The sequence below is a fragment of the Lates calcarifer genome, linkage group LG2, assembly GCF_001640805.2.
Source record: "Lates calcarifer isolate ASB-BC8 linkage group LG2, TLL_Latcal_v3, whole genome shotgun sequence".
Classification (NCBI taxonomy): Eukaryota; Metazoa; Chordata; class Actinopteri; family Centropomidae; genus Lates; species Lates calcarifer.
In genome coordinates, this window is record NC_066834.1 from 3,037,780 (window position 1) to 3,049,640 (window position 11,861).

Sequence of the window (11,861 nt, forward strand, 5' to 3'; positions counted from 1 at the left end):
CGCAGACTGTGCGGTTGGTGTTTTTGAGAGGTAAGGGGGTGTGTCTGTGTCCCATACGGGTATCTGCCTCGCTGAGACCGAGCAGAGGCGGGAAATGGCGCCTGGTAACACAACGGTGTGTCATTTCGAAGACGGCCCTTGAGTAGAGACACACAGAAAAAGTCGGATCGGATCGCGAAAACAACCGCTGCCTCCAGTTGTGATGGTTAATCGGTCTTGAATCGTTATCTCCAGACACTGCGGATCACTGTAAAGTAAGTCGGTAACCTTAACCAACCCCGGCCGTTGCATTTGTCTTCTTTGGCTTGCGGTTTATGTAATGTTGGCTAACGACAGGATAAATATTTTCCTTCCCTGCCTGTGCACATCTGTTAGCCCGAAGCAGTTTTTCTAGAAGGCTATGTTGGGTTAACGCTAAGCTAGCCGCGCTAAGCTAACTTACACGGCTAAGTGCCGCTACAACGGCCTACCTCGGACCTGGCTAATTCCTGGTCTGCTCGATGTTTTAGCTAATTTTAGGCTCCTTCTGCCCCTTGTAACCAAGCCATTCAATAAACGCTCGCTATAATATGGATCATATATAGTGTAACTGTTTACACTGTGTTAAAAATAAACCGTTAACGGAAACTAACGCCAGGCTAAGTCCTGCTCTAGCTTGCAGCGAGGCTAACGCCGTTCAAACTGAAATTCCATAGCTGAACTTTGCTAGCTTTGCATTAGCCAGCTAGCGCCGTCATTTCCATTTAATATCCGTCCAACGGGTGCTGAGCTGTATATGTCTGTATATCACCGTGGATGAATTAAATCCCATCAGCTGCATTGTTGGCTTGCGATAACGCTGACTGCATCAACAGAGCATCTGGATAACGCTGCCGTGTCGGCTAGCTGTTTTGATTAACGATGTCTGACGAGTTTCGCTGTCAAAACATCACACACGTCGATATTGTTCGTAAATCTCGGAGACAGTCGAGACAAACCGCGCAGGATATTTCACACCAGTTATCCAACTAATGTCCTTTGCATCAGTGCTGTGTTTTTAACCTTATTTCGCTCAATTTGTGATGCCGCACTGGTTTGCTAACGGTAAGCTAGCCTGTTCGGGCTCGCCTCGATGAAACGCTAACTGTACCGAGTGCCGGGTTGTATTGTTTTAACAGTGTAACGTTACCTTTAGGTGCCACTTGTGAAATCTGACCGTGTCGAAAAAAGCTGTACTTTGCACACCTTCATAAAACCTGACATGTTACACACGACCTCTTGTAGTTCGTGTAGGCAGCGTTAGCTTCGAGTTAGCCGCTCGATTAGCTGCAAAGCTTGTTAGTAGAGATTATTTGGTGCAACTTTTACAAACGTGGATTTGGGCAGTTTCCAGCCGACTGGACTAGACATGTCGTGTGCTTAATAGTTATTTTCCTCCAGTGTGATCTATGCTTTAGCCACTTCTTCAGCCTGTTAGCAAAGCTCATGTTCGGAGTAGTTTTTGCAGAGTGGACGGGGCTGTGGGAAGGGCCTCACTTGTTTCTGCGCTGCGTCTGCTAGCTGGCTCATACAGTCTCAGTGGCATGCATGTTCTTATTTCCCGCTCACTTGCTCGTACCTAGCTGTGTGCATGATCCTTGGGTAGTGGGTGATTTCCTAGAAAGGTGGAGGTTTAGCAGCCGCGGTGTTTCTGTCATGCTAGGTCTGAGCACTCAGTAAGTGAATTTAACAGGTGCGTAATTTTGATTTTTATCCAGCAGCAATAGGAAAGCCCAGATGTGCTTTATATATTAGCATAAACAGGGCTGAAAGGAACGAATGAAAAGCCTGAAGTAGAGGTGAGTGGACATAATGTAGTAACATCTAATGATAAACTAGTTTTATACATTACAGGGACAGTCTCATACAGAAGAGAGTCAGGAAGGATGCCAGTTTGTAGTTTTTGACAGGTATTACTCACAAGGTTTCAGTGACATTTACTGGCACAAGAGAAAACTAGTTACAGCTTGGACTATCGGTGCATCAACAACTGTAACATGAGGAGCGGGAAGACGTACCAAGATATTTACCAAACACACAGAAATGAGCATTAAGAGGCTGTTATTGTGGCTGTGTTATTTTCCTGTGGTCTAAGGGAAGCAAGTAGAGAATTAGCGGGGTAGTAGACAAAGTAGTTTTTCAAGCAGGTTTTCAGTTTATTCAGGATTGAACAGGCAGGGGGGGTGAACCTATCTGCACAGGAGTGTTATGATTAGTACAGCGTTCAGCTGCAGAAGTAGTATGATCTTCTCAGAGTTACTTATTTCAGACATTAATTTATTAAAGACACTGTCAGTGCTGTGATGTCTGTATCCAAATTTTTATGTTAAGGATAAAGGACGTCCAAATTAAAAACCTGTTAAAAAGGCTTATAGTCAGCTGATCCTAGATAACCAGTGGATGATTTAATGCGATATTTAACATTGGCAAAACATTAGGTTGTACGGCTTCCTGCCAAATCAAAATAGTATGACTCTGAGGGGGGGGAAGTAATTTTATCCCTGTTCATTCACTGTCATTGGCAAGAGAAATACAAATATACAGTTTTTGCCAAAAAGTGATAATAAATCAGCATCTTCTTTTCTGCTTTTTAATTTCCTCCTCTACTGGCAATAGTGTAACAGATGGAAAATTTATTACTTTAATTGACTTAACGTGACGTAAATGAGAGGCACCGATAGTTTGTCTGTTAATCTGATCTCCAGGTGGATCAAAGATCAATCATTCAGTCAGCTTTTTATCTCTCAGAAATACACATGCTGTCATTGTATTAAATGAATATTAAACCTTAGGTTATCAGATTATCACCGTATAAATTCACTGTCTTGGTTGCTAATTTGACACTCCAAGCAGTCCAAACGTGCAGGCTTGTTCCACTTTCCCTGCCTGCCTGTAACTTTAATGTTGCCGTGTACTCTGACGCCGCTAAAGCGTCTGTTTGTATTTTTGTGTCCGTGCGATTGAGCAACAGCGCGTATGCCTCTGGTGTGTTCACGGGTACACCCCTGTGTAAATGTAAAGCAGATGTAGTGAAGGACATTTGCAGTATGTGAGAAGTAGAGTGCGAAGAAGGTGCTATTGTGTGTTAAGGCTTCCTGACAGGTTGTGGATATGTCTGGACACATTTTCAGTCAGCTGCTGTTACGTAAGTGCAAGGGGGTTGGCATGCTTGACTGACAATTAATGTTGACTGTGAATAGTTTTTAGTTTTCCCTGAACATACTTGAGGACAGCACTGACCAATTAAACCTCTCAATGCTGGAGAATAAACATGTATTTCCTTCAAGTTTTGGGTCAATTAGCCACATTTTAACATATTTATCAGTGCCTGTAATTATGTCAGCTTCTGTATTTTGATTTAAACACTAATCTAGCATGCATGCAGCAAGAAACAGAAAGTGTTTGTAGAACGTATGTATGGTAAGATCCTGGGCCTTTTTTTTTTTTTTTTTACTGTACCGATGGAAGTAAAGCCAGCTGTGGCTGCCGTGATCCACTGTGATGTAAGTGAAATGGGATCTTGAATGCATCCAGATGTTGGCAGAAAATGCACCAGTATTACCCCAGTACACACAGATACATCCCACAGACTTATCCATTTTAAAACAGCCGAGACTGTTAGAACAACCTGTTTGTCCACTTTAACAATTGAGTGTTTGCTTTAATTAGTTTCCTCGACTGACTGAACAGTCATACTGATTTCCTCTTTCTCTGCCCGTGTCTCTCTATGTCTGATTTTTTCTAAAACAGCCTTACATGTGACTGCAAAAACAATGAGGCTGAGAATGCGTAAGGCGTCTCAGCAGCCGAACCCCAGTGTGGCAAGCCGCCCGTCCCGGACCAAGCGGAGGCATTCAGAAGTAGAAGAAGACACTCCCACCAGCGGAGGGAGGGGCATTTTCTCAACCATCAAAAAGTTCATCAGAGGAAATGCTGTTAAGGTAACCACCCCCACGATCACACCAAATGACCTTGGTTTTTAATTGAGTTCAGTGCAAATATGAGTGTGGTGCCCCCTCTGGAGGCACTGAAATATTGTAGCTGAGGAAGAAGCTGTCAGTGTGTTTTGTTATAACAGCGCTACCTGCGATTTGTTTGGCACCTTTCTTGTTTTTAAATCTGTATTTACTCTCTGCTCTCCAGGTCTCTTGAGTTAAATACAGTGTTTCTTGGTGCAGAGTGTCATGTTTCCCAAGAAATGTCTGGAGGAATGCAGCAGCTTGTCTGAGAACTCGGACTCGGGTCTAATTTTAGCTTCTGGCTCACAGAGTTGGTGTGCAGGGACAGGAGGTAGTAACAAGTGGAAAAGTCAACTCTGCTAAAAGAAGCTTTTCCTCTGGAAAGACGAGGGGGATTTTTGATTTTTTTTTAACACAATAATGTTATGTCATGCTCCTCCCTGTATTTCCTCATTTAGTCTTAATTTAAGGCGTGTAGCCTTTTTTTTGATGTTTCTAGTGTTTAACTTCCTAACCCGCTGAGTAAAAAATGAGTCTTTTCCTTCCTTCATGTTGAACCAGGCAGGATGGGTGTAATAAATTTGAAATGTGTGTCAGGCTGCTCAGTATTAATGTTATGGCAGATCACATTATGCATTTAATATCTGGTGAGACAAAAAGCTTTGGACCACTTGTTCAAGTGTCTTTATTTTTTTGTTATTATTTTTTACTGAACAATAAAACAAAACACCACGGACAAAGTTGCATCAGCCAGCGTGTTCAGCGTCACTCCACAGTGTTCTGGTTTGGTGATTTGTAGGCGTCTAAATTTCCATCACCAGTAGAGATTTGACTCCGCCTATCTCTGGGCACCGGAGTCACAGAGTCTGCATGAGTTTTTTTTTTTTTTTTTTCCTCACTGTATTATGTTTTGTCTGTCATAGGTGGAGCAGGAAAGCCCAGCCAAGAAGACACGCCTCCACTGTGATGTGGACAACAACCTGATCACCTCTACACCTCCAAACACCAACACCCCCCGCAGGACTATCAGCAGGGTTGGCAGGAGAGGCTCCGTCAACGGACGTGAGTGACACTCAAAGAAGAAAAAAAGGACTGATTGTTAGTCTTAATTTTCCTCATCTTTCTTAAACCTGTCGCTTCTTCTCCGCAGAGGCAACCAATCATGACAGGAGTAAGGAGAAGCCCAACGGCAGCCTGGAGGAGACGACGGCCGTTGAGGTGCCCACCAGCCCTCCCAGGACCACCCTTCTTGGGACCATCTTCTCCCCCGTTTTCAACTTCTTCTCACCAGCTAAAAATGGTACGCAGACCCTCAGGTGGCCTCTTCGCTTCGTGGCTGGCATCGTAAACACAGACCATGTTCAAACCTGTCGAGTATTAGGGGTGTAATGATACAATGACAACCGGAGCGCACACATCTCCAAACAAAATGCAAGAGGTGATCTGATGAGGAAATTGTGGATTGTAGATATTACTAAATTCTAAAAATATTTAGTTCGAGACTAAATATGAGTACGGTTTACACAGTGTCCTGCTTAAATGTGTACAAATAGGAATTTAATTTTCCTTCAGTTTTCTGTTATAGAATGTGAAAGTATATAGTGAACAGGAGGTTTTTTTTTTATTAAAAGACAAGATTGTTTTTCATTTAAATGTCTGGTTGAGCTCAGGAATAAAAACGTCAGGATATTTTAGTTCCATTTTGTGATCTGATACGATCTCCTATTGATCGCTGGCTCCTGAATCGAATTGAAATCCTAGCAGGCTTTGTGCCATGGGCAAACATCGAATCGCTGTCCGCTGAATCGATATCATATCATGATGAAACTTAAGATTTACACCCCTAAATAAAATATGTTTGGCTGAATTTGTGAAAGTCACTACATCAAGTGTTACATACTGTGCTGTGCAGCTCAAACGCCTCCTTGTTGTGTTTTGCGTTTCAGCCTCCTCTGGCTCAGACTCTCCAGACCAGGCACTGGAGGCTGAGGAGATAGTCAAGCAGCTGGACATGGAGCAAGCTGTGGAGACGCCCACCAGCACAGCCACATCCACGCAGGAACTGTGTGCCACCACTAACTTCTACTCTAGTGTATCACAGCTGCCACCTCTGCGACCTCCTCTCCACATCCCCGAGGCATCTCCAACAGCAGAGGAGGGAGAGCTTGATGCTGATGCCGACCTTCCACCCCTCACAGGTAGATGCTGCCGCTAAGAAAACACGATTATGAAACGTTAGGAGTTTTATTTCATGCTGAGGTAATAGTGAAGTAAGTGACAACTGCTGGCTCTAGCTTCTTTTGCTGTTTTTTCTTCCTGTTTCAAAGCCTTTTTTCTTTCAACATCTTGTTCTTGTTGTGGTCCAAGCTCCAGGCTCCAGTCCAGATATGGCATATGTGGACTCTCCTCCCACCGCAGTACCACCAGAGGCATCCTATGAGGAAGACTGGGAAGTCTTTGACCCGTGAGTTTAACACTGCTTCGTCATAAAATGCTTAGTCCTGTAACCAGACTCCACCGAAAAGAATTTACAGCAAAGCCAGAGTGTGGATATTTAGAAAGCACAGGGATAACTTAACCAAGCTTGGAAGAGAAGTAAGGGAGAGGAACTGACTCCGAGTACGTGTGATGTTTTGTTTTCTAGATATTTCTTCATCAAACACGTCCCTCCACTGACAGAAGAGCAGCTCACTCGTAAGCCAGCCTTGCCACTGAAGACACGCAGCACGCCCGAGTTCTCTCTGGTCCTAGACCTGGTCGGTTATAGTAAACAACTTTTAATTCATTTATTTGGTTTTATCATGAAAAACGCTCTTGGAATTTTAAAGGTTTCTTAGTGATTTTCTTTGTTTTTGCTCTGTAGGATGAAACGTTGGTTCACTGCAGTTTAAATGAGCTGGAGGACGCAGCACTTACCTTCCCTGTTCTCTTTCAGGATGTCATTTACCAGGTAAATGCTGCTTCACAGGAATGTTTCCATAATGCCACTAGAGGGGGGTAAAGTCATATTTGTAAGAGGCCTCTCATTGAGGGAAGTGCACTTCTAAAAACAGACAAACCTGTCATACAGGTGGAGAGCTATCAATTAACAGATACCAAACAAATAGGATTCAATAAGGTTAAGAGGTTATAGCCCGTGATTTCTCACAGTGACGTCAGGTGTTGATCATAAATGTTTGTTTACCTCCGGTCTCTTGTCGTGTGCAGGTGTATGTGCGCCTGAGGCCGTTCTTTAGAGAGTTTCTGGAACGCATGTCTCAAATCTATGAGGTAAATAAAACCTTTCTCCTCCTGTTAATAATGAATCCCAGTCGCATCAGATTAGAAATGTTCGACCTTTATTTTTCTCCCCTTTTCTAGATCATCCTTTTCACGGCGTCTAAAAAGGTGTATGCAGACAAACTGCTCAACATCTTGGATCCTAAAAAGCAGCTAGTGAGGTACAGTGTGTTGTCTTGTATAATTACACAACAAACTCAAAAGCTGATGCAAGCCTGAACGAAAAGATGCAGAGCTAACAAAGCACCGTCCGTGCTGGCATGTGCTGCTGTCGAGGTGTCAGTGTTGTGGTTTTTCTGAATTATTGATCGGACTGGCTTTGTCACTGATTGATTTTTTTTCTTCTCCTGCCTCTTTCCTTTCATTCCCTCCTGAAACTGTAGACACAGGTTGTTTCGTGAGCATTGTGTCTGTGTCCAGGGAAACTACATCAAGGACCTCAACATCTTGGGCAGAGATCTGTCAAAGACCATCATCATCGACAATTCACCACAAGCCTTTGCATATCAGGTGAACGTCTACACAGAATCAAACACTGGAGGAAATGTGTTAATCAGTCATTTTCATTTTTAAAAGAGCTGAATCAGACACTGTATTTCATAAAAGTGTAACAATCATTTTTTTTACATTTGGAGTTCTGCATAGGCACATTTAAGGTCAGTTAAAGATACAAACATGTTATTCATGTGCTGATAAGTGACGTTTTTTTTCCCCTGTCAGTTGTCCAATGGGATTCCCATAGAGAGCTGGTTCATGGACAAGAATGACAATGAGCTGCTGAAGCTGGTGCCCTTCCTGGAGAAGTTGGTTGAGATGGTAAGATGTCTTACTCTTCTGTGAGACTAGGGATGGTACAATAAACCAGTAAACTACTTTCTTAATAGTTGAAGTCACGTCTCTGTCACTTTATATAATGTTAAGTCTAATCGTAAACCAGATGAAGGATTTTAGTCATCAGACGTCTGGATCTTCAGTAAACAGAGACACAAGCTGAGCAAACAGCCGCTCTCAACGTCCCGTAAAAACCTCCTGATGAACACTGAAGGAATCCTAACCTAAAAACAAGCTGAGCATCTAGAAACAACATGAGCTAACGTTAGCAGCCAGCAGGTCGTTATTAAACAGATTTTTAACGTGAAACTGCTAAAACAAGAAGTCCTGAGAGGGCCATTAAATGTCGACTGTTTGCTGTGTCGATTAATCGACTAACTCACTTTCAACTCGACAGAATGAAGATGTGCGGCCGCACGTTCGGGAGCGGTTCCGGCTTCACGACCTGTTGCCCCCTGATTGAACTCAATCGCAGTCTCTCAGAACGGGACAACATGAAAAGACTGAAGACAACATGCGTGTAAAAAGCCCCTCTTTGGATTACAAACTACAACATTGCCATTACTGTTAAAATTTTAGCCTTCTCCCGCCCCTCTTTTTATTTTATTTTGTTTTTAAATCCATCATTGCTTTTTAAAAAAAAAAAGAAAAACATTTTTAAAGATCTGGGCGACATTTTCTAAATATCTAAATGTATAGATGAAATTACACACACTATGAACAAGCCCAGGTAGACTCCTCTTTTTGACTGACTCTCCAGCTGTGGAGCCGGATATCGTCTCCACACTAAATTCTGAAGTCTTGGTGCTGGTTTAGTGGATGTGAAAATGCCACCTGGTAAAGAGGAACTCCACCCTGACCGAGTCCCTGAACGCCCCGCAAACCGACCCCCCTGGTGCTCACGCTGTTGACACTGACGAATAATGACGCTCTGTGGCTACGGACAGTTTTTCAGCAGGAATGACTGGCCTGTAAATCAATCTGTGCATGTGTGTTTGTTTACTCCCAGCCACACACACACTCACACACACACACACACACACACACACACACACACACACACACACACACTGATTTGGTGTTTGGCAAACCTACAATCTGTAGCCTCTAAAATCATATGCATTCCTCCGTAGCTGAGTCAAGTTTCTATCGTTGGTTGCAGTTTTTTTTTTTCTGGTAAAACTGGTGTTTCATTGTTTGTTTGTTTTTTTTTTTTTAAAGTAACATTTCAAAATGTTTTACTTCTGTTTGTAAGATATGATATTTTAAAAGGGGTCATGTAAGTTTTATCGTGAGCCTTTTTCCTATTAGGAGAAAACGGTTGCATCTTAACGAGTTCACTGCATAGTCGGGAGAAATGGAATTAATCCAGGACTTTTACGTATAGTTTGTTCTCGTTCTAACAAATAGAGGCTTAAATCAGTGTTTTGGCTTCACTGTGGACACAACATGGCTCCCTAATTAAAAACGTTAGGATTAAGAATCTTATTACCTGTAAATCTGACATATTGTAAAGGTCTGAGGGCATTCATTTTCAAAGTGATATGTGTCAACGTTAACCTTTCTTTAATAATAGTATTTGATTTGTCATTTGTCTATAATCAGTATTGTCTTTTTACTCCTAATCAAGTATTCTGGCTAAATCCGAGTTCTGTTTCTTTTAGTTGTGATGTGTAATATGATGGCTATGTCAGTAGCATTATGACTAATGTAGCACATCTCAGCCAGAGTTGTCATGAAGTCTACCTATGGTAGAAATCCTATGGCCAGACCCTGTACCAGCCATATCTGGCACCAGCAACATACTGTTTTTATCTGTCAGCTTCTCTGACTGCCCCCCCTCTACCTGTCTGTTTCATACTCTTTTTACTTTTTTATTTTAAAGCACAGTTTAAAGCATTGTGTTTAAGAATGGTAACTATATGAATGTGTTTCCGCCTGGACACTCGAGCCAAACTGACGTTTAACTCCGCTGTTGTTTCAGCGTAATTTATTGAATAATGAGACAAACAGTAGATGTTGTTCTTGGCATCTCAGTCAAACAAAAAAAAAAAAAAGAGATTTCAGAATGGCTGTTTCTCTCTGTCGTCGGCCCGAAACCCTGAAAGAGTCGACCTGAAATTTGGCATGCGTCGTTCGAATCAAAAGTGCATTTTATGTTAAAGCAGATGTGAGTGTTTGGATTTGTCTGGGTTAGCCTGTACAGTGCCATACGATTCCTCTCCTCACAAGCGCCCCTCCCTTCCCAAATGCCTGTGCCCCCCCACCCCACCATCCACCCATAATGCTTAGATGGAAAGAGACAATCAAACCTCAAAGCTCTGCAGATACTGAAACCTGGAGTCACCCACTCTTCCCTCTGGTTTTTTTTTTCCCAGCGTGCAGTATGTGTTGTGTACTGTGATTCCAATGAGTTACAACCTCTCCCCCCTTTCCCTCCCTCCCTCCCTCCCCATGAGTAAATTTACCAGGTGAATCCTGCTGTGCCCCGCCCAAACAATCCCTGCCACTCACTCCACACAGCTTCTCTGCTCAGAGATGGTTTCCTGCCCGTCTTTGCCTTCTCTCACCACAACGTAGTCGCTCTCCAGAAAATTAGAATCCGCTTTGTGTTCAAGTAAAATTGTCACAGGGCACAATGGTGTTTACTCCTGACGTGACGTTACGAGTACACATGTCCAGACTATGAATGTAAATTGTACCTGGGGGGCGGGTGAAGTCTTAAGTGTCTTTCCGAATTCCTTGTTGCGTTCTCTCCTCGTCAACTCAGAACAAGACGAGGAAGCGGCGTCCGCTCACATCTGCCATCCAGATGTTGAAGAGGAGGCGAGAACAGTGTTGGCACAGAAGAGGAAACATGTCTTGAGCCTCCCCCCTCTCTCCCCCCTCGCCCCCTCTCCCCCTCCCCCATGATCTCTCACCATCCTGACTGCCATCTTTTAGTATGCAAGCCTCACCTGGAGTACGCGCTGTAGCCCAGGTGTGCTCGTGTTCTCAGTGGGCTGTGTGAGTGTTTGTAATGATCAGTCACGGCTTGTTTCTGAAGGATCGGTGGGGAGGTGGTTTGATACTTTTAATCCAGCTCATTTTTATGTGCATTACCAGTTTATTGTACACTGAGTGTTGTACAATACATGCAGCTTCATGTTTTAAAAAAATCCTTAAAGTAAGGAAAATCTTTTGTATTTTGGATTTCAAAAGGCATGTCATATCTACTTTTTAAATGTATTAATGAAGATTTAACTTTACATCAGATGGAGTGTTTTTTTTTTCTTACAAATATCTGTATGTTTAGTTTAGCGCTATGTCACTGAACTGTTAAACTTAGCATGTAGAGAATACAGCTTGCTTTGTGGGAAAGTCCTGAATTAAATTTTAATCATGGCACTTTTTCTGCAGAAAAAAAAAGCAATCGTGTTAATGATTTTTTTTTCAGTATCCGTTAAAGCCATTTTACTTGCAAGAACTGCTATTTGTGCTGAAGATGTATTTAAAAATGTTTTAAGACATCTTTGTTAGCCGTCAGGCTACATGCTATTGTAAAGTGTATATACAGTTACATTGAATTTCTGAAACAAAGTTTTAAAGTTAAAAACCTCTTGCATGCCCTTTGTTTTTATTTGTCTGGACGGTCTGAGGATGTGGGAGAGTTTATAACTGTGGCATCTATTTCTCCATCTTTGACCAAAACAACAGGGACAGACTCACTTTATTGATTATATATTTGTAAATCATTGACTTCAAACAGGCCTGACTGTGGAGTATTCATGTCAC

General features: G+C 42.6%; 1 protein-coding gene across 4 annotated transcripts; it reads left to right on the top strand.

The window, feature by feature from the left end:
- Nucleotides 1-12: 12 nt before the first annotated feature.
- ctdspl2b (CTD (carboxy-terminal domain, RNA polymerase II, polypeptide A) small phosphatase like 2b) lies at nucleotides 13-11,685 on the top strand. 4 transcript variants are annotated; one of them, XM_018686258.2, is made up of 13 exons: nucleotides 13-30; nucleotides 3,769-3,959; nucleotides 4,901-5,039; nucleotides 5,128-5,277; nucleotides 5,924-6,175; nucleotides 6,345-6,441; nucleotides 6,622-6,733; nucleotides 6,841-6,927; nucleotides 7,185-7,247; nucleotides 7,338-7,417; nucleotides 7,640-7,766; nucleotides 7,977-8,072; nucleotides 8,485-11,685. In XM_018686258.2, the coding sequence occupies exons 2-13, from the start codon at nucleotides 3,792-3,794 to the stop codon at nucleotides 8,548-8,550; spliced, it is 1,437 nt and encodes a 478-aa protein (XP_018541774.1). In that variant the 5' UTR covers nucleotides 13-30; nucleotides 3,769-3,791; the 3' UTR covers nucleotides 8,551-11,685. The 4 variants fall into 4 exon arrangements, with proteins under 4 accessions (XP_018541774.1, XP_018541773.1, XP_050929819.1 ...); XM_018686257.2 differs by lacking the exon at nucleotides 13-30 and adding an exon at nucleotides 56-254; XM_051073862.1 differs by lacking the exon at nucleotides 13-30 and adding an exon at nucleotides 3,035-3,163.
- The last annotated feature ends 176 nt before the right edge of the window (nucleotides 11,686-11,861 follow it).